The sequence below is a fragment of the Cupressus sempervirens genome, chromosome 3, assembly GCF_028749045.1.
Source record: "Cupressus sempervirens isolate cs-2001-9-10 chromosome 3, ASM2874904v1, whole genome shotgun sequence".
Taxonomy (NCBI): Eukaryota; Viridiplantae; Streptophyta; class Pinopsida; order Cupressales; family Cupressaceae; genus Cupressus; species Cupressus sempervirens.
The window spans coordinates 589,767,942-589,795,389 of NC_143120.1; the positions used below are offsets into that span (position 1 = coordinate 589,767,942).

At 32.3% G+C, this 27,448-nt stretch overlaps 1 protein-coding gene across 1 annotated transcript; it reads right to left on the reverse strand.

Annotated features, from left to right (window-relative positions):
- Positions 1–18,739: 18,739 nt before the first annotated feature.
- On the reverse strand, positions 18,740–21,629 carry LOC149568045 (desmethylxanthohumol 6'-O-methyltransferase-like). Its single transcript, XM_089817511.1, has 3 exons — positions 20,862–21,629; positions 19,347–19,411; positions 18,740–19,247 (listed from the first exon to the last, which is right to left on the reverse strand). The coding sequence occupies exons 1-3, from the start codon at positions 21,532–21,534 to the stop codon at positions 18,945–18,947; spliced, it is 1,041 nt and encodes a 346-aa protein (XP_089673637.1). The 5' UTR covers positions 21,535–21,629; the 3' UTR covers positions 18,740–18,944.
- Between the last annotated feature and the right edge of the window lie 5,819 nt (positions 21,630–27,448).

A 27,448-nucleotide genomic window follows, 5' to 3' on the forward strand; every position in this document is an offset into this window, starting at 1 on the left:
ACATGTGATTAAGCAATTATTTAGTGGTGAACAAGTCCTTGATCATCTACAACCACTTTTTGAGTGTTCTCCATGCTTGGTGAATGTGGTTTTGTCTTTTTTCCACTTTAGCTTATCTATCTACCCAATCAAGGAAGTTGTAGCCACCATTTATATCTTTTCAAGGTTAAATGTGCACACAAGGATCATATTTCTTACATTTGGATGTGAACCCATTCCAATCTTCCTAGATCTACAATGATTGTTCTCTACAATAGCAGGAGGTGGTTGAGTTTTGGATTTTAGTAGAAGTTTTCCTAGTTATGCTCGTGCTATAAAAGTAAGTTTTGTAACCCTTCTAGGGGTTGCTCTTTTTCTCTAATTCTATAGTAGTTGTATTATATGCTCTACTATTATAATTTCCTTTTACCTTTGAATGAATGTAATTTCTCTACTGTGCTTCATTCTTCTATTAATACATGTGTAAAAATCTTCTTGCCTTTTTTTCATATATAGCCTACATTCTTTAATCATATGACTATATCTATTTGGCTTTGAATGATATAGAGTGAAGTTCCTTCCTTATAACATTTCATTGGTTTCTGATCTACATGTGATTGTTGAGTTAAGTGAGGGTTGAATCTATGTACTTTGAGATTATATTGATGAACATTGCATTTCTAGGTTGGGATAAGACTGAACATTCTATTTGGTGTATCACCCCCCTCTAGACTAGAATAGGTAGTTTGATTTTATGCATCTCTTTCTCCATTTTCCTCTCAAGAAATAGTTGGGTGCACCCTAATAGTAAGGAAATCAACCTTCTTCATGGAATCAATCTCTGATTGCAAAGTCTCATACTTTAGAGATCATTTCCATGTTACACAAGGTTACATTTAGGTAAAAAAATCAGGAAAGGGTGCAAACTTTCGTGTCAACAATTTTTGGCATGCCTGATGGGACTTCATGTTGAAGCATTCTAAGTGCACCGGTTCACTTGTGTCAAAGAAGAACTTCAACTTATGCTGAGGAGATAGTGTTCCTCTTAGTATTCCAAGCCTTCAGGTGGCTCAGATTCAAGTGCTTGGTGAGTCCACTTCTACATCCTAGTTCCAAACCAAAATTTTTGTGATTCATGCCCAAATCTTAAACAAGGGCATCTTCTAGAGGTACTTTTCAATATACTTAACTTTCATTTTCAAAACCTAGAAGAAGAAGAAGTAAACTCTCTCTATCACTAGTTAGGAGTTCAAAAGTAACACATACACCAATTATATCTTTTTCTACTCCTCTTGATAGATCACAACCTAGGGTACCATCTGTCCATTTGAATAGATCATTGTTCCATATGGCTCTCCCTAGAAATCAAGATTTTACCACCTTCAATGGTGGAAGTCCTCTTTTCCTAGCCAAAAGACATGATATCCCAGTAGCTTCTCTTAAAATCCTACTAGATTTTACTGGTGAGACTTCCCTTTCTCCTATAGAGTATATTCAAGAGATTTCAAATATCTATAATATACATGGTATTATATAAGGTGATGTTTCTTTTAGATTGTTAGCTTCATCTCTAAAAGAAAAATCTCTACAATGGTATAAAGGTTTGCCACATAACTCTATTACTGATTCGAATAGGCTAGGAGAAGGATTATGCAAGCACTTCGAAGATAAGAGTGATCATCTATCTCTCTTGGAGAAATTGACTACAATCAAAAGGGCACCTCATGAGTTCATGAAAAATTTCAATTATAGGTTCCACAAGATATGGGATAGAATACCTACTGCAGTGAAGCCTACTCCTGGTAATGCCTTCTTACACTACCTTAGAGCTTTTAATAGTGATATTACTTTTACAGTGCAAACCATGGGAGAGGACACCTTGCCAGCTACTTATGAAATTTTCATAAGGGTGGAAATTATCTTAATTTAAGGGGGGAAACTAGCTCCAAGACCTCCAATGCCTTTGTTTCTAGACATGCCTAATCATCAACCTATAGTAGCCCCTATTCTTACCACATCTACATGCCGACCTCTTGTAATAACCCCACTAGCCTCTACACCCTCCAATGAGTTAGGAGAGTTGAAGAACATGATGCAAGGCCTAATGCAAAATATAAACAAGAAGTTGCAGGATCAAGAAAATAAGCTAGAGGATAGCTTCTTAGTGGTACAAAAAATGAGTAACAAGGTGGTGATCTTAGAAAGGCAACAAGTTCAAAACATAGGCCTTTTTAGCCTCATTACGAAAACCCCACATATAGGCCACCAAATCAAAGTTAGGGTTATGTTCCACACAACCAAAATAGGCCTATGGTTAATACCACTACTATAAATACAAGTACAAACCCAATAAAGGCATTAGTTCCTCAGAAAAACCTTGCTCAAGGGTAGGATTTTTGTCCTTCTTTCAACTATTCTTATGGGTATTGTATGTGCCATAGGGTAGAATCATCTCAAACACTAACCGCACAAGATCAAGCAGTTGGATAACAATGTGATGTCAACCAACCTATTGACGCTTCTCATCTACAATAGTAGGGTGATTATTCTTTTACGAACTATTATCCAGAGGAACACTACCATACCAATCATGATAGCTATGATATCATTTCTCATGACATCATAAGCAAAAGGAGAGCCATAAAAAATGCTACACCTTCTCCATCAAACCAAGCTTCAACTTTAGTTGTTGCTGCTTCTACTCTAGTTACAAGTGCACAACCAAAGGTTGCTCCCCAATAGAAGCAAGATATGAACAACACGAAGCCTACTGAATCTCATACTACTTAATGCCAATCATCAATCCCTATAGCTCCCAAGGCTCTAATCAAGATAATGGGCAATCCTCTCAACACTATAGATCAAATGAAGAAGACCAATGCCAATTTTCCTATGTGGGATGTTGTTGCCACTATGCCATCATAGGTTGGAGCTATTGCAACAAGATTTAGAAAGCATAAAGATGACAAATCAGTCAACCAGAGAGGAGGGTGTGACAATGCTAGTGTATCCAATAAAAGAAGGATAAAAAAGTAAGAAAAAAATACCTCCTCCCTTTTATGTCTCTTTGATCATAGGGGACAAACTAGTTATAATTGCATGATTGATTCATGTTCTAGTAGTTATGTAATGCCTAGGTGTATAGTTGACCTCCTCGGTATTAAATATGAGCCAAAGGTTAGGGATGCAATCCAATTAGATGGCAGCTCTGTCAAGATAGTAGGAATGTTAAAAAATGTGGAGATGGCATTGCATGCATGTCCTGGTTGTACTATCACACAAGATAGGTCGGTAACTGACGTTGAGCCATATTTTTCTATCTATCTTTCTAGAGACTTCACTATACAAATAAGTGGTCATATTGTAGCATATTGGTCCTATATGTTATTTAGAATAATATATGGGACAAGAGCTTCCTTAAGGGTAGAACGTTTGGCCCTTAATCATATAGAGACCTACATACCTAGTCATGTAAACATGAATTATATAATTCATGAGATAGATGATGAGGGCATGACTCATGAACCTGCCACTTCTTTAGTAGAGGTACCTTATTATATTTTGGATGAGTGGCCCACTGCTTATCAAGTTGATCCAGTACAAGAAGCTCTAGAAATAGACCTTGGCACATATTGTATATTGAAAAAGGATGCTCCTATTCATAATCTCATGAAAAGAAAAGAAGATACAAGTGGATAGTGGAATATGTTCTTTGATGGCTCAAGGAACAAAGATGGTTTAGGTTTTGGTGTAATGCCAATTTCTCTTGATTTGGAAAAATATGACTTCTCATACAAAATCCAATTCAATTTCACTAATAATGTGGTAAAGTATGAAGCCTTGAACCAAGGCCTTCAACTTGCTCACAAGAGGAGAATCAAAGCTTTAAAGGTTTATGGAGATAGTAAGTTGGTTGTTCACCAACTAAGGAGCAAAAACATCACCAAGAACAACCTTCTCAAGTCATACAAGCATAGAATTTCGGATCTACTTGAAAGCTTCCAAGCATTCAATATTCAGATTGTTCCTAGAAATAAGAACAAGCATGCTGATAGGCTTAAAACAATTGGTGCTCATTATGATATACCAGAATATGTTGCTGATGAAAAGAAGCAAGAAATCATAATTTTTATAAGGCCTATTGTCCCAGATAATTGCAATAATTGGCAAAAAATTTATTCTGATTTGAAAATTTTTAATTTCCCACAAAATGAAGCAGAGTTCTCTACTAAAAATCAGTCCAAACTACAAAGTTAGAATGGGGATCAGATTGCAAATATTAACTCCAGTAAGTTGCCTAAGGGTCTAATCACTTTTAGAGGGCATATTCAACTCTAATGATAATCAAGAAGTAAAGGTTCAAACTTGACTAAAAAGAGGGGTGACTACACACCTGTCACCATTGTTGATGGAAAGACTCTTAACTTAGGCAAGGTATGCACTAAGATTGAAAAAGAAGTTTTCATTAATTTGTGTCAAGAATTCAGTGATGTTATTGCTTGGACATATGAGAAATTAAAGGGTTTTGACCCAAGCATATTTCAGCATACTATAGATTTAAACCATGATGTAAAGCCTGTTAGACAAAAATAGAGGCTAGTTAACCCCTAAGATTGAACCTTCAATGAAAAAAGAATTGTCCAAGCTCATAGAGGCTAACATTATTCTCCCTATCAAGCACTCTTCTTGGGTAGCTAATCTTGTCCTTGTTAAGAAGAAGAGTGGAGAAATTAGGCTATGTGTAGATTTTAGGGACCTTAATAAGGCTTCTCTTAAAGATCACCATCCCCTCCCTTCTATCAAAAAAATTCTATCCAAGTTTAGTGGCTTAGAAAGGTTTTCAGGCTATAATTAGGTGCTAATCCAAGAGCTAGACCAATATAAGACAACCTTCACTACCAAATGGGGTACCTATGCCTATTGTAAAATGCCATTTGGAGTAACCAACACAAGTGCTACATTTTAAAAGGAAATGGAGATGGCCTTCAAAGGTGTGTTGGAAAATTTTAAGTTGGTATATCTTGATGATATAACTATCTTATAAAAATATTCTACAAATCACTTTGATCATTTGAGGTAGGTATTCATTAGATGTAGAGAGTATGGTGTGTCTCAAAAACCAAAAAAGTGTGTGTTTTCCATTGATAAAGGAAAGCTCTTAGGACACATTGTGTTAAGAAATGGGCTAACAATAGATCCACAGAGAGTGGAATCAACTCTCTCTCTCTCTCTCTCTCTCTCTCTCTCTCTCTCTCTCTCTCTCTCTCTCTCTCTCTCTCTCTCTCCCACTTCCCAACCATAAAAAAATATTGCAAAAAATTCTTGGTAGGATCAACTTCATAAGAAGGGTCATCCCTAATCTTACTTCCACAGTGAAATCTCTCACAACTATGTTGAAGAAGAAATTGATGTTCACTTGGACTGAGGAAGGGAAGGCTAGTTTTGAGTAGATCAAGAAATCAACTGCATCAGCTCCCACTTTTTTCAACCCCAATTTTGACAGATATTTTATTCTCTATTCTCTTGGAGGAGAGTTGAGTATATCAACTATTCTAACATAGTTGAATGATGAGAATTTAGAGCAGCCCATTGCTTTCTTTAGTGAAGGGACTAAAGATTAAGAGGGAAAATATAACCATGTAGAGAAGTAGGTCCTTATTGTTGTAAGGGATATTAAAAATTTCAGACATCTTCTATCACATAACAAGGTCCAACTCCTAGTCCCACATGCAAGTGTGAAATATTTCCTCCTGAAGAAAGATATCAATGAGAAAAGAGTTGGATGGATCACCAAGGTCATGGAATATGACATAGATATCAAGATCACCAAACTTGTAAGAGGTAAAGGATTGTGTAAGTAGATGATTTCATCCTGGGAGATAACTAAGGAGGTTTCTCTAGTCCTAGAGGATGTAGAACCAATAGGGTATGGAAAATTAAACAAGTGGATACATGACATGACAGCCTTCTTGTTGGGAGAAGGGATATCCACAAGGATTAGATAGGGGTAAGAGAAGATGATTTAGATTGTAGTCTATTCCTTTTGTCCTATTGGATGAGATTCTTTTCAAAAGAGATCTCAATAGAACCCTGTTAAGGTGCATTAATCATAATTAGACAAATAGAATGATCAAAGAGTTTCATGATGGCCCTGATGGTGGTCACTTCTTAGCTAGAACAATAGCCATGAAGATCATGAGAGATGGTTATTATTGGAAAATCCTATTCAATGACTATCATAAATATGTGAGAAAATGTGAGAAGTGTGATTTCTTTTTAGGTAAACAAAGATCACCAACTCTTCCTCTTCATCCTATTTAGGTTGATCAACCATTTGGCCAATGGGGGATGGATTTTATTGGTCCAATCAATCCATCTTCCACCTCTGATCACAAGTGGATCTTAGCTGCAACATATTACTTTACAATGTGGATAGAAGTAGTAGCTTTGAAGGATGCCACAAAGGCTTCAATAGTGGAATTTCTTGATGGAATTGTTACCAGGTTTAGTGTCCCCTCAACAATAATATCAGACAATGCCAAGTCTTTTTTTGGAACTCATATACGCTCTTGGGATTTGGAACATGGAATATATTTGAGCACTTCCTAAAATTATTATCCCCAAGGTAATGGCCTAGCTGAGTCTTCCAACAAGAATCTAATGAGGATTATCAAGAGGAAAATTAAGGACAATCAAAGGTTTTGGCATTCAAAGCTAAGAGCAGCTCTTTGGGCTGATAGGATCACACCTAAGAGAGTGATCAAGAACTCACCCTTCATGCTAGTAGATGGAAGGGAAGCAAGAATTTATATTTCACTTGAATCCCCTCTCTTGAATTATCTGATTAGTTAGAGATAGTTGAGGATGATTCCATGAAAATCAGGGTGACAAAATTGATTAAACTGAAAGAAAAGAGACAACAAGCTATGCAAACACTTGAGGCACATCAACAACAGGTCAAAAGGAGTTTTGATAGGAAAGCTACAACCAGAGTTTTTGAAGGAGATCTTGTTCTTAAGTGGGATTCATATAGAGATAAACTAGGTAGGCACTCCAAATTTAATGCTATGTGGAGTGGCCCATATGTTATCACCAGTTTTAAGAAGGCCAAAGCTTTTCAACTATCCAAACATGATGGTGATAACCTACCAGTTCCACTTAATGGAATTTACCTTAAACCTTACTTCTGAAGATGGTTAAGGTTTCTTGTATATAGTAGAGCAGTTTCCTACTTTCATTAAATGCATGGTCATAGGCTATTATCTAAGAGACAATAATTTTTTTTTTCAAAATTTTGTAGTTGCCAAAGAAACAAAATTTTGTGAAGTTTCAAGTAGTATCCATGGTTCATTTTTTGTGACTCTAGCCCAATGGATTGCTCAAAAGCCACTAGTCTATGCTTAGCAAGAAATCATCCCCTTTGAGTCACTAGAAATGTGAGCCATTTTTCCCCCCTCCTAAAATTTGAATATCCAGGGCAGTAGCCATGTCTACATTCTTTGACTTGTTCATTGATAGCCATGTAAACCTATTAGGGATACATAAAACTTTGAATTTCTCTTATATCCCTAAGTCTTAACCATTTTCCTCATATTTCATGGTATATCCTTATGAATATTTCAAGTCCTGATCATGTGATTGGCTTCCATCACTTAGTTGCTCCAGTTTGTGTCTTGACCCTTAGATGGGTCATGAAGGTGCGATATAGTTAAATCCATAGTGAGAACAATTTCATGACTGTTAATGCTAGCATCTAATTTGATGTTGTGAAGGTGTAGAAGCAGTTAATCACATGGTCATAGGTCAAGTTTTTCCTTACGAAAACCTCAGAGGGACCATGATTTTTCATAACTGTCATATCTTGTTAGATCAATGGTTGGCATATTCACACTTATTGAAGATGCGTAATGTTTAGCCACTGCATTAATATGAGAAGTGGACATGTGTCCAAGTGGGATTGATCATCATGAGAGCCTTAGTTGCAACATCACATAGTTAAAATAGTCTTCATGTTTGGCAGCTATTAAAGAACGACAAAGGTAGAAATTTAGGCATCGCAGTATCACAGGAAAAATAAATGTTAGATCCTTGAAAATTGCAAGGATGTGAAGAAGGAAATTCTATGATGTCATAGGGTCGCAATAGTCAAGGGCTTAAAGTTTTTTCAAGTTGTGGAGCAGTGATTAGGCATGAGTTGTGGTAGTCATGGTTACGCATGACTAAACAACTAAGTAATAAAATAATCCATGAAGCCATGAATAAAGGAAAAGGTTTAGATCAACATACTACTTGAAGACAAGATGATTTGGCATTAAGCATCAATGATATGAGGCCAAGCAGTGAGGTTGACCATTCAAATGATGATACAACTGACTTGGCATGGTTCTAAACACACAATTAAGAAACTCTTTAATGGTGAATAGGTCCTTGATCATTTGTAACAAATTTTTGACTATTCTCCATGCCTGATGAATGTGGTTTTATCTTTCTATCATTTTAGCTTATCTATCTACCCAATTAGAATAGTCGTAGCCACCATTTTTGTCTTTTCAAGGTTAAATGTGCACACAAGGATCATATTTCTTGCATTTGGATGTGCCCCTGATCCAATATTCCTAGATTTTCAATTATTTTTATCTACAATAACATGAGATGGTTGAGTTTTGGATTTGAGTAGAAATTTTCCTAGTTATGCTTGAGCTATAAAAGAAAGTTTTGTAACCCTTCTAGGGGTTGGTCTTTTTCCCTGATTCTATAGCAGTTGTATTATATGCTCTGCTACTATAATTTCCTTTTTCCTTTGAATGAATGTAATTTCTCTATTGTGCCTCATTCTTCCATTAATAAATGTGCAAAAACCTTCTTGCCTTTTGTTAATATATTGCCTACATTCTTTAATCATATGATTGTATCTATTTGGCCTTGAATGATATAAAGTGAAGTTCTTTCTTTATAGCATTTCATTTTTCTATGATTTGCATGTGATTATTGAGTTAAGCGAGGGTTGAATCTATGTACTTTGAGATCATATTGATGAAAAATGCATCTGTAGGCAGGGATAAGACGAAACATACTATTTGGTGTATCACCCGCTCTAGACTAGAACGTTTGATTTTATGCATCTCTTTCTCCCTTTTCCTCTCAACAAATAGTTAGGTTCACCCTAATAATAAGGAAGTCGACCTTCTCTAGAGACTCAATCTTTGATTGGAAAGTCCTACACTTTGGAGATTGTTTCCATGTTACACGAGGTTTTCGTTAGGTTAAAAATTTAGTCAAGGGTGAAAACTTTCATGTCAATAGTTATTTATGTTTAGAATTGAATTCTCTAGATTTAAAGCAACTTCTATTCAACCAAACAAGTCTAGGACAACCACAAAGGAGTTGTACATGCCTGTAATACTTTAGTTATCAACTTATTAACTTGTAAAATTTTGTAACATGTCCATAAAAACTTAGGAAGGAAAAAATGAGTACTGTACCATCTCTTAGTTGCATAAAATATGTTGTACAAGTCATAAAGGAGTTGAGTCAAACATGAAAATTGAATCTAGAGATGTATTTTGGTAGGTAATTCACTATTGTTGATTTGAAAGAGTAATAAAAGTTATGTTTATTTTGATTTATTGTTAAAAAGTATTGTAATATATTGAATTATTAATATTTATTCATCATCAAATTTGATCTAATATTTGGTGTAATATTATAAATCTTTGTTGGTTACTTGAAGTACAAAGTGTGCTCTTATATTTGATTTGATTGTTTGTTATTTTTTGTAATATATAAAATGGTGATCGGTAGTGGTACACCACCAAATTATATATACATTAGGAAGGAGAATGCAATGTGGTGCTTAAGCTCCAAATATATTGTGTATAACCCAAAGGGATGAAAGAGATACAAATGCAAGACCTAGCCTAAGGAGGAGAAAATGGGTTCTCCCTTATGTAGGAATGAAAGAAGATATGCAAGAGAGATAAATTAAGGAAATTATGACTCTCAAGATTATAGAAAATCTAATGGATAAAAGGAATGTGTTAAGAGGAATAGAAATTAATATTCTCTCACCTTGAGGTCTAGTAAAGGACACATAATCATATATGTATTAACATCATTAGGTTGCAACAAAACTAAGATCAAGGCAAGTTTAGAAACCTTGAAACCTATAACTTTCAACTATCAAAATTTGAGTGCACTAGGAATAAGTCACTTTTGGGAAACCTATACCTGATATTAATCACTTTTGGGTGACATGTGCCTAAGAGGGAAAAAGAAAAATGTCTTGAGACTGTGATAGTGATTTCACCTCCAGGTCTTCTTCTTTCAATTTGAAAGTCCACAAATATACACTTGCACACAAGAGAAGAAACAATTTATTGTAGAAAGGGTCTTTCCTTGGTCAAGCCCATGTTTAAAAATTAATCTTGAAATGATAAATAAAATAGAAGAAATTCTATCATGTAGTAGAGATTAAACAACAAAAAAGTATACGATATCATATATATTCTTTTGTTGCTTAGAATATGATCAAGTACGTTGATACAATATCTTTTAGTCAAGATAAAAACTAAAAGGAAATAATGTATGATAAGATCTCATGTTTTATATGTTTTTAAATCATGTTTTTGTTGAATAGAAGAAGAAAACTTCAATGTATGAATGTAGATTTCCTCCCTTGATAGAAAAAATCCTTTGTTTCCAATGATCAAAGAAGCTAGATCTATAGAAGGAAATGGACACTTGATGATGGATGAAATGCTTAATTGCATGGACTCCTTGAATGTACAATATATTTCTCAAATATTGCTTAATACATTGGAAAATATTTCTTCTAACTCATGTATTGTGGATGTGAAAATGAAGATAGTAATCCTCCTTTTATAGAGATTTTGGGGTTAATTTACACAAGACCCAACTCCACTAGGTAAGAAAGAAATAAGAAATATTGCATCAGGCCCAAAAACCCCCAAAAGGGTCCCTCTAGAGGATAGGTCACCCCTAGGCAATGCACTCTAGAATGACAAAAACTTAAACGTATTAGTGCAGGGAGTAATAATGCCTTAAATGGTTTGGGGAATTTTGGAAAGATGCATGATAAAATTTATGAAAAGGAATTTAAAGCTCTAAAATTAACCATTATATGGCCTAGGGGAAGAGAAAAAAATTTGGTTGCAAGAAAAATAGAGGATGATGTGTAGATATTAGATCTTACCCCAATTTTCACACAAGTTGAAAAGGGAAAAGTAAAGGAGGATATATTATCTTTAATTCCTTACTGTTCTAATATACTTATATAATCTAATGAAAAAATTAACTCACCAATTATAGATATCTCAAATTCATTCTATGTCTCATTTATAAATATTCTACATATATCGTAATTTCCTCCAAATATTGTGTCATCAACATAAACTATAATATTCAAGATATGATCTAAATAAACTATATACTATAAGTTAATGTAGATAGACCCCTTTTAAAATCCTTGTCTAATAATATGTTTGTCCAGTATTCACTACTAGGCCCTAAGTTCCTACTTCAATCCATATATTTATTTCTTCAACTTGCAAGCAACGTGCATAATACTTATGGACTTAAATTCATGTAGTTGTCAATATAGATTTCATCATTCAATTCTCTTTAAGAATGTTTTCTTAGTATCCATGTGATAAAAGTTAAGATTTTTAAAGGTTACAAAACCTAAGAATATTTGTATAATTTCCATATGGGAACTAGGGGTATATGTTTTGTCAAAATCAATACATTCAATAAGAGTGCAACCCTTGCAATTAGTGTTTCCTTATTTCTCACTATCTTTCCATTTTCATACATCTTGTTTTGGAATACCTATTTTTTCCAATCACATTTTTTTTTCTAGTTTGGGCATAAGTTCTCAAATCTAATGTGTCTCTATTTAATCTGACTCTTACTCCATTTCCTTCACCCTTTTCAGATCATTGCATGCATCTTCCATAATATTTATTTCAATCTAAGAGAGTAGACACAATATTATGTACTATTGAGATTCTCTACTTATGATAAGTTGTTTATTCTTATCTCCTATACTATATTTTCTAAATGATTTATTTCTATGTACCTTGGGGTTTTAGTTATAGATAGTAAACCCACTTTATCTCTTCCTTTTTCTTATCTTCCTTTCCTTTCTCCCTAGCGTAATCTAATTTGAATATTTAATATGCATGTCAATATTTATTTATTTATCTTCATCAAATTTTACATTTGCACTTTCACTATCTTGTCAAATATTTTGTTATAATATGAGTATCATTCACTTTTTGTAGAATATCCCTAAAATATTCCCTTATTAGTTCTTCTATCAAAAATTCCAAGATTGTCTTCATCTATGCAAATGTAGCATTTAATTCCATTTTTTGAAGTATTTCACTATTTCATACAATGTATTAGCACATGTCTTTTGATAAAGTACTTTGTTAAGGGTGTATATTGGTGTGTGTATTATTTCTCTCTAATAAACCTCTGGTAAGGTTTATTTAATCATTTCTCTTGCTTCTTCGTAAACTACATCATTCATTCTTTCTACTACATCTTTTTGTTGTGGTGTTATAATGATAGATAGTTATCTTTTAACTTCATTCTTATCAATAATAATATTAAATTCATCATAAGTAAACTATCTCCTCTATTAAATCTTTAAAAAAATTAAATTTTTCTATCACTCTCATTCTCAACTCTTCTACATCAAATATCTTAAATTTATCTAATGTTTTTTTTATCTCTTAAAATTGCATCGCAAGTTACTCTATAATAATCATCAATTAAAATCATGACATGTCTCTCACCTTGTAAGATTATTTCTATCATTGGACCATGCAAGCCAGTGTATACAATATCTAAAAAACTAGTAGATGGATATTCTTTTCCTTTTAAAATATCTCTTATCTTATTTTCTTTTTTATATCATTTACAAATAATGTTGTCTAGTTTGACTAGTTTTGAAAAATATCTAGGTATGCTTGTTAAACTTATTCTTAGAAAGTTGATAAATTTGATGTGACACATCCTCTAGTGCTAGAGAAAACTGTCATTGGTTTGAAATACTAAGAATCTATTTGTAGCTCCTAGTTAATACATGTTCCCACTTGTCCTCTTCTCAACTACAATAATTTTTTTGGATCTCTTTGGGATCTTACATTGTAGCTATTGTACATCTATCTAACACCCAAAAGATTATGATATAAACCCTTCACAAAGTTAACTTTATCAATGTTATGCTTTCCATCCAAAGTAATATAATGAATTCCAACAATATGTATTACCTTATCATCTCCAAATCTAATAGGGCCTCCATCATATTCCTCAAGTCTCATGAATTTACTTATATCACTAGCCATATGATATGAAATATACTTCAATTAGCCATTCATTCTTATTTCTTCTATAGAATATCGTAGTTTCAATGTTATAATTAGATTTTTGGTACGTCATAGATATCAAATCTAGATTCTTTTTCTACCAAATATAAAAAATCCCCTTGATATGATTCATTATCTAAAATACTATTATTTTCATAAACATAATGCACATTCTTATTGAACTTATTGAGAAAAATTCTTGTTCTTTATTCAGGATACCTAGTTACTAAATGACTAATCTTTCTATATCTAAAATATTTTTAAGGTAGCATACCTTTGTATTATTGATATCTCTCTTCAACTTCCTTGTAAATTTTGCCTCCAACTCATATGAAGTATCATTGTCCATATCATCTTATATCTTCATGTATTTAAAGGTTATTGAAAAAATTTCCTTCTCTTTTATGGTACCAAAAATATTCAAATAACTTCTCCAATACATATGGTATGGCAATGAAACTCAATCAAAAAATTAATATATCTAATAAGATGAACCACCAAGTATGAAATCAAAACATTCTGAGCTTTTATGCTCAACTTAATAAAAATAGCAAGTTTCCAAAAAAAGAAACTCTGCACTATAACAACCCTTATTGAATTGACATAAATATTTTTGGGTGATGCAAGATTTCCCCTACACCCAATATGCTTTTGCATATGGTTAGTATGTGAAATAGTTTCTATTTGATAAACTTCAATGGATCAAAAAAATCCTTAATAATTGAGATCTTATTACTATAGCTCTCTAGTAAAGTATAAGAATATTCTCCATAACATCTTCATATCTCCACTTAGTCATTAATTCCTTTAATAACTCGACTCTTTCCTTCAAAAATATCTTTCAAATTTCCCCAAATTTCACAAGCAGTATTCAAAGAAATAAGTTTAATTAATTCAATCTTTTAAAGATTGCATACCTTTCTTTTGTATTCTTCTCATAATCCATAATCTCATTTTTAGTAGTAGGACCATTCCCTAGTGCAACATATTTTGTCTCAGTAAATTTCTAGGTATTGTAGCTTATGAAAATCACATAACTTGTCATTTTCACTTTCGAGATATTGTAGTCAAATCCATCAAACATAGGACATTCAAATGGGCCATCTGATTTATTTCAAGTACTATATCTCTTCTACAAGAAACCAAAGTTCTAATATAAATTATTGAAAAATAAAAATGAATTAGTTATCCCAAAATAGTTCTATAAACCTTAATTAGTCCAAATCAATATAAATCCAAATTGAGCTCAAAGATTTTGTACCAAAAATATTCAATAACTTCTCCAATACATATGGTATGGCAATGAAACTCAATCAAAAAATTAATATATCTAATAAGATGAACCACCAAGTGTGAAATCAAAACATTCTGAGCTTTTATGCTCAACTTAATAAAAATAGCAAGTTTCCAAAAAAAGAAACTCTGCACTATAACAACCCTTATTTAATTGACATAAATATTTTTGGGTGATGCAAGATTTCCCCTACACCCAATATGCTTTTGCATATGGTTAGTATGTGAAATAGTTTCTATTTGATAAACTTCAATGGATCAAAAAAATCCTTAATAATTGAGATCTTATTACTATAGCTCTCTAGTAAAGTATAAGAATATTCTCCATAACATCTTCATATCTCCACTTAGTCATTAATTCCTTTAATAACTCGACTCTTTCCTTCAAAAATATCTTTCAAATTTCCCCAAATTTCACAAGTAGTATTCAAAGAAATAAGTTTAATTAATTCAATCTTTTAAAGATTGCATACCTTTCTTTTGTATTCTTCTCATAATCCATAATCTCATTTTTAGTAGTAGGACCATTCCCTAGTGCAACATATTTTGTCTCAGTAAATTTCTAGGTATTGTAGCTTATGAAAATCACATAACTTGTCATTTTCACTTTCGAGATATTGTAGTCAAATCCATCAAACATAGGACATTCAAATGGGCCATCTGATTTATTTCAAGTACTATATCTCTTCTACAAGAAACCAAAGTTCTAATATAAATTATTGAAAAATAAAAATGAATTAGTTATCCCAAAATAGTTCTATAAACCTTAATTAGTCCAAATCAATATAAATCCAAATTGAGCTCAAAGATTTTGTACCAAAAATATTCAATAACTTCTCCAATACATATGGTATGGCAATGAAACTCAATCAAAAAATTAATATATCTAATAAGATGAACCACCAAGTGTGAAATCAAAACATTCTGAGCTTTTATGCTCAACTTAATAAAAATAGCAAGTTTCCAGAAAAAGAAACTCTGCACTATAACAACCCTTATTGAATTGACATAAATATTTTTGGGTGATGCAAGATTTCCCCTACACCCAATATGCTTTTGCATATGGTTAGTATGTGAAATAGTTTCTATTTGATAAACTTCAATGGATCAAAAAAATCCTTAATAATTGAGATCTTATTACTATAGCTCTCTAGTAAAGTATAAGAATATTCTCCATAACATCTTCATATCTCCACTTAGTCATTAATTCCTTTAATAACTCGACTCTTTCCTTCAAAAATATCTTTCAAATTTCCCCAAATTTCACAAGTAGTATTCAAAGAAATAAGTTTAATTAATTCAATCTTTTAAAGATTGCATACCTTTCTTTTGTATTCTTCTCATAATCCATAATCTCATTTTTAGTAGTAGGACCATTCCCTAGTGCAACATATTTTGTCTCAGTAAATTTCTAGGTATTGTAGCTTATGAAAATCACGTAACTTGTCATTTTCACTTTCGAGATATTGTAGTCAAATCCATCAAACATAGGACATTCAAATGGGCCATCTGATTTATTTCAAGTACTATAGCTCTTCTACAAGAAACCAAAGTTCTAATATAAATTATTGAAAAATAAAAATGAATTAGTTATCCCAAAATAGTTCTATAAAACTTAATTAGTCCAAATCAATATAAAACCAATCAGGTAATCAAAATATATGTAAACATGAAAGCACATAAATATCATACACCATAAACACCAAAATTTATGTGGAATTACAAGATGGGAAAAGCCATAGAGAAACTAATTCTCATGAATAGTATTGCTGGGTAAGGTGTTTCTTACAGAGGCTCACTTCTAATTTTCTCATTGTAAACCTTAAGGCTCATATTGATTGGCCTTACTATCCAACTATTACAACCATAAACAAAACACTCACTACATATACAAAAATACAATCTTCTTGAATAAGAATAATGAAAAGAACCCATCGCTGAAATAACTATCACCAATAAATACCAACACTAGAAAAATATTTGTTTCTTCTACTAGTTGCAGCCTTTTGCATATTTCACTAATTTATAGATCTTTCCTTAATAGATTTAAATTCATTACATATATACCTCTTAGCATCAAATAATCCTTTCCTTACACCATTCTCTATCACATGAAGCTTTCAGTTCAACCTAATCATAATTTAAAATAGGTCACCAGAAAATATTCCTTTGGTGGCAAGGAATAAAATATGGACCAAACAACCTCCTTTCTCAAATCAATACGCTATACCTTCACCATGATATTTGGAACCAAGGAATAGGAGACACATGTTACAATGAAAATAATGTTTCAAAGCACATTAACCACTTTTCATATAAGTTCAAACCCAAAGGAAAACATGACATTATGTTGCAAGATTAATTTAGGACAATGGCAAACAATGATAGATCAACTCAACAATGTCTAGAGCACACTAACTTGGATCATCAAAGCAACAAATCATCATCCAAACAACCAAGATAAGTTGATATAAATGATAGCCATTAAATGTCACCATCTATAACAACATCAACATCACATTCCAAAAGTTTCTGATTAATGGTAAAAACAAGTTTAGAAGGCCCTTGAAACCCTTTACAATCTCTTCAAAGATATATTTTCAATGACATCACAAGATAGAAACAATCACCCCAGACTAGTAACACATACAAAATATAAGATCACACTAAAAGTTTTAACCAAAATACAAAACAAAGACCAAAACAAACAAGAACTAGCAAGACAACATCAAAATGACTAAATTAGACCAACTGAACAAGGAGAGACTCAGTTTCATTTTCTAGACTCCACAACAACTCTGTAATATTAGGTTGCACTTTAGGCTTCTCATTCTTTTCATTTGCAATATTCTTACATCTCATTCCAAAAGTTACAAGGATGAATTTTATCAAATACTCATAATTTGAACTTATATATGTAAAAAGGCATCTATTTGCATTAAAGATTGCACATTGATCATTTATTAGCATTGATTGATCGTATAAGAACATTATCTATCAAAATAGCATCTGTAAGTTAGATATCAGTTGTTCATGTACAAGTTTTAAAATTTCTATCTATTAAGAAAATTTTCAATCCTATTATCTTGATAGGGAATCTTAAATTTAGTATACAAAAATATCATCATTGTCGTCTAGCTATTTTTTTAGATAATTCACAATATAGAATCTAAAGAAAATTAAAATTAAAGTTTTTTGGCACAATATAGATCTATAATTATGAAATAGAATTATAACTCCAAAGATAACCTATCAAAAAAGAAGAAGAATATTCTGACTCTCATACATAAGCATGACTATCTAAAACATCCCTAAATCTTGATGCACATTAGCTTAACTATGGTCAAGATGATCTTTCAATATAGAGATAATCATTCCCTTATTAATTATATTTTGTCATGATCATGCTTTCTATCTAATATTATTTGGAATGACCCACACTTTTCTACTTCATCTACTACCAACATCATATCATTATGTTTTTGTGTACATAAGTATAATCAATTATCTAATTAGCATAAGAAACATAATTTACTATCTGAACATTATTAATGAAACTAGATAAAATAAGATTACAATCATTTTTGAAATATCTTTACCTTTGTTTTTACAAGTTTAAAATAAATTATGTTAAAATTCTTTAGAACACCTATGAATAAATGTTGGTAGTCTATAATAAAATTATTTTAAATTAAAATATAATTATTAGCACAATCTAGTAAAAAAAAAAATTTAATATATAAAAGCAATTTAAAGAAGATCGTAAAAAGGGGATGAGGATGATCTAAATCTTGCAATCTACCTCGGAGGATGGTGTTATTCCATGTTCTTGAGTTAAGTGATCTCATGAAAATTTTAGTGTGATAAAAGGATAATTTATAATCTTTTACAATTTTAAGAGAGTGACTATTATTTAAGAATTAAATAATCTAGTAGAAAAGGAGGCGGGACTAAAAATAACTAGTGGCTCCATATTGTCAAAACACTACGGCTTCACAAATATTTTCTCCCTCATTTTTAAAGATTTAATTACTTTTTTCTGTACAAATCATTTATAAAATTAAATTTTTTTAATTAAAAAATTTCTATTGAAAAATAAGCAACAATACATATTCATTGGCTCCCAACTTCATAAATATCTCTTAAAAAAGTTGTGCAGCTATTGCGAGCCAAAATAAATTGAGTAGTGGTATGGGAACATGCCCTTATCAAATGTTATCTGTAAGTAAAAATTTGAGTTTATAATTTCAAATATCACTTCCTTCTCATAGATTGTGTTTAAACCTTGATAGCTTCTATAATCTTCAGTTTTGAGAATGGTCCAGGTAGGCCCATCATCTTTACTATGCTAAATCCTGAATTATGAAGTAACCTTTTCCATTTCTCCTCACTCCTCTCTTTTCCTCCATTTGCAAGGGAAATCATAACTAAATCCCCAATTATTTCAATTGACTTATTTGTCTTTGATGTTTCTACCCTCACATTTTCTACCACTATGAGTTTTCCATTCTCAAGCAAAGCCTTGTGGCAATTTCCAAGTATCTGTACACAACTCTCCTCATCCCAGTCTATAAATACATTCTGCATCACCCACACAAAATGCAATCATAACCTAAAACTCAAATAAAGATCTTTCAAGAAATTAAAACTAAGTGAGATGGTTGACAAGAGTAATTTTACCTTGAGAAATAAGGCATCTCCAATGGATATGCTTTCAAACATGCTACCACCTATGTTTTCTATTCCTGTATAAATAATATTGCTTTCACACGGTTATGAGGTAAAGTTTTGAAACAAGGAGATTTGTCGATTAAAAACCTTTTCAAGAAACACACTAAGAAAGAAAGTTAAGTTTTGAAAAACTTGAGTCAGCTCTAACTATTTGACACTTTTAACCTAGGAATTAGTCATTAATACATGATGTTTATGACTAGAATAAAATATATATTTGAAATATTAAAAAACAATGTTTTCTCATGTTTTACCATTTCCTTTTAAACACTTCTAATTATTTGTTCTAATATCAAACCTACTTTAAAAATTACATAATTAAGAAAGCTCGTTAGACTTATTGTGACATAAAATTACTATAATATCTCATGATTCAAACATTACACACTAAGAATTGACTCCTAGACTAAAAATATTAAATAATTAAAATTGACTCACTTGTTGCAAACTTAATTTTTACTTTAATTTGTGATGTAAAGTTTTGAAACAAGGAGATTTGTCGATAAAAAACCTTTTCAGTAAACACACTAAGAAAGAAAGTTAAGTTTGGAAAAACTTGAGTTGGCTCTAACTATTTAACACTTTTAACCTAAGAATTAGTCATTAATACGTGATGTTTACGACTAGAATAAACTATATATCTAAAATATAAAAAACAATGTTTTCTCATGTTCTACTATTTCCTTTTAAACACTTCCAATTATTTGTTCTGATATCAAACCTGCTTAAAAAATTACATAATTAAGAAAGCTTGTTAGACTTATTGTGACATAAAATTACTATAATATCTCATGATTTAAACATCACACACTAAGACTTGACTCCTAGACTTAAAATATTATATAATTAAAATTGACTCACTTGTTGCAAACTTAATTTTTTCTTTAATTTGTGATGTTGAAGAGTAGACTTATAATTTATACCCATATACATAATTTTTGATATAAAGTATGGAATAGATAAAGTTTTGAAACAACGAGATTTGTCAATAAAAAACCTTTTCAGTAAACACACTAAGAAAGAAAGTTAAGTTTGGAAAAACTTATGTCAGCTCTAACTATTTGACACATTTACCCTAGGAATTAGTCATTAATACGTGATGTTTAGGTCTAGAATAAAATATATATTTGAAATATAAAATACTATGTTTTCTCATTCTACTATTTTCTTTTAAACACTTCCAATTATTTGTTCTAATATCAATCCTACTTAAAAAATTACATAATTAAGAAAGCTCGTTAGACATATTGTGACATAAAATTACTATAATATCTCATGATTCAAACATCAAAAACTAAGGCTGGACTCTTAGACTAAAAATATTAAATAATTAAAATTGACTCACTTGTTCCAAACTTAATTTTTCCTTTAAGTTGTGATGTTTAAGCGTAGACTTATAATTTATACCCATATACATAATTTTTTCATATAAAGTATGGAATAGATAAAAGATGAAATATTTACCTGGAATGATTGGTGCAGTGTGAACAACATGAGGAAGATCAAAGTTGATTCCATTGATGTGAGGATAAGCCTTCACAATGTGCTGTAGGGCCCTTCCTTTACCTCCCCCTACATCAACCAAAGTTTTGACATCCTTAAAACCATGATAGCAGCTCAAAATGTGGTCCATAGTTAGAATTGTAAGAGTTGACATGGAATCATTGACAACGTTGTTAACAAGTGGGTCATCCTTGGCATATGCCCACAAGTCCTTTCCATGAGCCCTCTCAAATGCATTGCAGTCTTGAAGCACACATTCATGAAGATGATGCCACGCCTCCATTAACACAGGGTGTGTTTCCATGAGGAGGAGTGGCACAAGGCTCCCTGGATTATTCTCCCTAACATAAAACCTCTTTCCACTATCACTCAGCCCATATTGGATCTCATTATCAGATGGGTTGTTGCTTTGGACAAAAATGCCCTTGATAGAGAGATAAGTGAGAATGCGAGAAAGGTTATGCAGATTGGGAGTTTGAGTGGGTAGTTTAGAGGCGATCTCATGAAGAGAGAGGGATGCATTTGGGCCCTCTTTTGCGATGATATCAGGAATGTTGAGGAGTACGGCGGATTTGAGAACAAGGGCCGGAACAAAGGAGAGAATGGTCTCCAAGGCCTCATCTGTACTTGCCATTATATTTACTTCACTAAGGAAATCTCTTAAGTTGCTTAATTGTTGAGATGATTATATAAGAGAATTGGTTATATAGGCATCAAAAGTGCCTTGCCTTCTGCTACATCAAAGACGTTGTCAAAAGAGCTCCCGGAATGGGATTGTGACAGCTTTCAAGCAGATAAAGTGGGATCTTAAGAACCTCCAATCAATGGAGAAGGTATTATTCGAAGGGATACAATTTGGCAATGATTCCTTAGAAGCTTCCAAATAGAGAGAATGGAAAAGATCTTAATTTAAAAAGAATTAGAACACTTATCTTGGGCTCAAGTCCACAAGGTGTTGGTCGCTGAAAATGTCTAAGGGAAAAGTTCTATTAGTTGTTTAGGCTAATTTCGTACTTCTAGATTTCTTAAATTCCAAATCTGATTTGGCCTTTACAGGTGAGTAAAGAATTTAAGACTAAGGTTTCGACTTTTGGACATTTATGAATGTCTATATGAAGTACTAAGTGATCCAACTCTCCCTCAAATCTTACCCGATGATAATTTAAGTGTATTTATTAATTAAATTTAAAAGCTCAAAAATACATTAAGACATATCAATATATGATTTTTTTAGATAACAATCTTACAATGAAACATGCAAAATGATTATTATAATATTAATGATATTTAACTATATTAAAACAATAAATAAATACTTTTTTTTCCCTATTTTTATATACTAAATTAATTAAACTTAAATTATTCTTAAATTGAAACTCTACTCAAGTCAAACTGAAGGAAACTTTTTTTTTTAAAGTGAGTTAACTAAAGAGAATTTCCTTTAAAAAAATTAATATACTTTATATTCTCCTCTCTCTTTTCATTTCTTCTCTTGGTTAAAAGACTTGGCTTTAATTTTTTGATCAAATTGGCCAAGACTTTTATATTAGGATTCTTCCATTAATTTTACACCATGCACTAAAATAGACATGCATTTTATGTATGGGCTATCATGATGATTATGAGAATATATTCTCAAGAGAATTAGTGCAATTTGTCAAACAAACAAGCATACCCCACAAAAAGGTTGACCAAAATTTTTCATTTAATTATCTTAAAACTTGTTTTAGACAAATGGATTGTCTATTGCTAGAATTAAAGGATTTTAATAATTTTGAATCTAGTTCTAGGTAGTAAGATATTTGTTTGCCATGAGCCAAATACCCAAAATTAATAATACCAAATTTCATCACTTGAAAAACACAATGCATAGAATCACCTAAAAACTCCAACTGTAATAAGTTGAAATAAAAATCTATAGATTCTACACACACCCAACATATTCTTCACCAAACCCAACCACACAATATATAGATAATTTAGCATTTTTAGAATCAACTTCATAAGTTTTGTTCAAGCACCATTGGGTGTAGTATGTTTGTTGTTTTAAGGCATAAACAAAACCTAAAAGGAGAAAAAAATAGTCTCTCATGAAGTAAATATTGTAGAGTTAGTATTAGGAACATGCTTTAGAAAATTCAAAGACATGAATATCTTTTTTGAAGTTTGAATGACAATGTGAAGGAAATGCAATTTGAATACCAACAACAAAAAAAAAAAACAATATAAGTGTGCAATAATAAAATGTTAATTTCTTTTCTTTAAAATAACATATTCAACCTTATTATGGTCTATTACTTGGCATTTGGGTTTGGGGAATTAGTTATCATGGTGTCTTAGATCACATGATGCATAAGCATGCTTATGCGTCAGGCCCTCATGTAGTTTTTAATTCCTTCACTCTTGAATGAAGGAATCAACAATTATACTGACATGAACCTGTTTGCTTTTATATTTTGCTAAGTTTCTTTTCAGTTGTAAAATTATTTGCAATAGGAGAATTAGTGGCTTGTAGCGATATGGTTTCCTTAACACATGGGTGTGTCTATTGATCACGGTTAACATGTCTTTATAGATTTTAGCTATCCTATATTTTTGATAGTTTGATAATTAAAGAGTCTCATTGTATTCGGGTTGGTATGTTTCCATTTCGAGCTCTTGATTTACAAATTAGTTTTGATATTAGGTGACATGTAAAAAAAATGTTCAAGTCCTATAAATCGGTATCACATATGCTCACATTTATGATTGTAATAATTTTTTCAAAATTCACATGTGCTCAAACTTATGGTTGGTCATTATGAGGTTATTTTACTAGTAGCATCTTGATTTGATCTTTTTGTCTAAAAACTCTTTCTGAGATGTGCGTGTTGTGCCTGAGAATTTTTTTGATTAAGGCAAAAATAGGTTTTGAAGGGACCTTTAAACATTTTTTACCCCAGATATTAAACAGATAAGACATTATACCCAACCATAAAATTATGTTGGCAAAGGCCAATTTGACCAACATCTAGAAAGCCATAGACCACCAAAAAACCAACACTAGATAGAGAAGACCAAAAAGACAAGACACAAAGACCAAGAAGCATACTAGCAAAAAAATTAGACCAACTCCTTGAGAGTGTTGGTCGTCTTTTAATTAATAGCATTCATTGTTTGTCCAGCTTCTTTTGATCCTCTAGGTCATTAGGCTAAGAAGTAACAACCATCTTTTGCTTGCTTACCCTAGTCCTCTTGCAAAGACCAAAAACCTCTTCAATGACCATGTCCTTATTAGGTTCCACAATGATAGCTCTTTTCTCCTATTTGGAAATCTCAATCTTATTGATCAACACATCCATGTTCTTAGCAAATGTTTGCATAATCTTGAAGCTATTCTCAATAATCTTCTTTAGCATAGCTTCTATTTTGTCATGCCTCTAGAAAGGGTTTCAAAATTTTCCTCTAGCATCCTCATAGAAGACCCCTTGGTCTCCACCAAGTCTATAATCATTTTGTGGCTATTTGAGTTTCTGGGAATCTAAATAGTATTATAATTTTAGATCTTTGTATTGTACTAGGTAATGACTAGTAGCCACACTAATGTATAAGTGTCAAGTGTTTGTATTGTATTAGAATATGGTTGTCTTCCATATTATTGTAATTGCATCTTAGCTCTTAGGTTTTTCATCAGGGGCTACAACTAGAGGATTTCTTCACCTAGCTCTTTCTTGTTTTGATTAAGTAAAAACATGTTTTGATAGGACCTGAAACCTTTTACAAAGAGTCAGAGCATATACGCATAAAAATTCCATATGAAACTAAGCACTAAAAACTAGAAATAAAAGCACCTAGAAATAGAAAACCCCCAACAAAGGGTCATATTATAGACAAAATAAGAAAAAAAAAAAGAGAATAGAAGAAAAACTAGAAGGTCTTCAACAGGTCTATTTCCTGATCAACTAGAATATTCATTTTAACTGTAGAAGCCATTAGGTCATCAAGATCTTTATCATCCATAGCCTTAGGTTTCTTTGCATTTGCCCTAGTTTGTTTACTAGGTCCTTGATCATCCTACAACTCCTTATTGTCATGGTCCTTTCTCCCCTATTCCATCTTCTCCAAAAGGATCTTAGGCCTTAAGAATTGAGTAGCTCTATTCAAAAATATTTTTCAAAGCATTCTCCATTCCTATGACCATGTTGTCCAACTTATCCACCTTTTTCTGCACACCTCTCATCACATTGTTTGTATTTTTGACTATCTCCTCCAGGGGTGGCACTCTTTTCAATATATTAGTAACATTTTCAACATTACAAATAAGATCAGTAAGTCTATCCAGATGCTAGATCAAATTTCTCTCTCTCCTATTGATTTCACTAAGATTCTCAAACTCCCTCTAGATATCCTGCATTTGACCCTTAATCTGATCAATATCCTTCCTCATCAGTCCTGGGTTGTCGAACACATCAGTCACCTTCTCATGAGCATTTTTATTAGGGGTCTATCTCAGATTGTCCTCCCCTAGATTCAAATTGATATTCTTAGTTTTATCTTCTAGGTTCAGGTAGGCTACCCCTTTGGGCATCTTATTCTTTCCCTCAATATCTATGGCCCCTTTATAGGAAAGAGGTTCCTCATCCAATGAAATGTCATTATAACCATCAACATTCTTCTTTTTATTTCTGGTGTTAGCTCTTCTGTCACTAGGTTCGATAAATTTTTCCCCCTTACCCTTCTTACCTTTTTTCTCCACAATCTCCTCATCAGTACCCAAATCAGTATCATAATCCACCTCCTCGTTGTTCCTTTTCCTTCTTTTAGAAGATGAACCATAGTGGCCATAAATATTCCTCTCATTCTCCACCAGCTGATACTCCTCCTCATTTGTCTCATCTTCATATCCACCTTTAGATTCACTCCCTTTTGTATCATAATCCTCCAAGGTCTTCCTTCTAATATGAGGCTTTTCCACTTTCTTCATTTTCAAGATATTCATGATTAAAACCACAAGCCCTTCATGACAAGCATGGTCCCCATCTGGGTCATTTTGTAAACTTAGGATAGAGCTATCCAAAGATTGCATGAGACAAAAAGGGAAATTATTTCTAACCCCATGCCTAAAATGGTTCACCAGTATGAAATGATGACCATAAATTTTGGAATAGCTCCCATCCAAGGTAATGTACTCAATCAAACCAAATAAAATAAATTTCCAAGGTCTAGTAATGCTTTTAGGGCTAAAGTAAGAGTTACTAATTTTAACCAACATTTTTCTCTTGTAGTTTGACTTTGTGAAAGCATCAACAACTCTGTCTAATTCTTTTCTATCCCTAAAGAAGTTAATCCCCTCCCTTTCCAAGCTTGTAGCTTCAACAATTACCTCCTCAGTGACCTCCATGCATTGGTTCCCCACAAGAATGCTTCCATTCTTCCAAGATTTGATAAATTGTCTAGTGATGGAAGGATTACTACACTTAAGCTTTTCAAGGTAGCCTGTAATCTTGCCCCTTTCTAGAATGCTCCAGATGTCAGGTTTTTGTTTCCACTTCAAGAATTTTTTTGGCTCACATCTCTTCCTTCTACCACCCATATCTTTGTTCCTACTAAAACTACCTATTTCCTCTGAGAAAGAAAGAAAAATCATAGTCTTGACCTTGAAGAAAAAACTATCTCTTCAGTTCTCCAAAAACACCCAAAATCTGTGTGATGAAAAGCAACAGATCACATCATAATTATACCCCATCCAGATACACCTTTTCCAACACACCTCATAATTAAACTACATTATAGAAATAATCATTTTTTAATATTTGTTTTCTTACTACCTTTCTAATCATACTCCATCAAAGATTGGCTTTCAATAGGGATGTCACTACCATTATACCAAACAATTTGCATGTGACTTTTGCAAACCACATAAGTAGCCCCATCAACCACCTTGTTGGCTTCTCTATAGTTATGAGAAATAATAAATTCATCAAAGGAATTAATCATACTTATGGCTTTGTAAACGATATTATGAATAGTCCATGGGGGATTAGTGACCTTATTAAGATAATTGATGATGTTTAAAGAATCCCCCTCAAGCCAATTTTTGTCAAGATTCTTACTCTTAGCAAATAAGAGACCATGTAAAGTAGTACTAACCTCTGCTACATGATTAGTTTGATTTCCTACAGGGATCGCCATAGCCCCATTTCTATAACCATTTTCATCTCTGATAATATCCCACATCCAACAATCCTTGGATTTCCTTTCGAAGCACCATCAAAATTGATTTTATACCACCCCTTAAAAGGAAAATCCCATCTAGCATTTCTTCTAGGGTTGATCTCCATATGAGGATGATGAGGGCCATCCACCTTGCAGTTCTTGATAACTATGGTCTCCCAATCGTCTTTACGCTTATGATCCTTAACACTAATCTTGACATTCTCAGTCACTGCCCTTTTGATCTTGTAAAATATCTAATTGCAATTTGAATCCTTACCTCTAAAAACACTATCATTCCTTTCTTTCCAGAACCCCCAACAAAATTGAGGTAGGAGAAATTTCAAAATATTGAT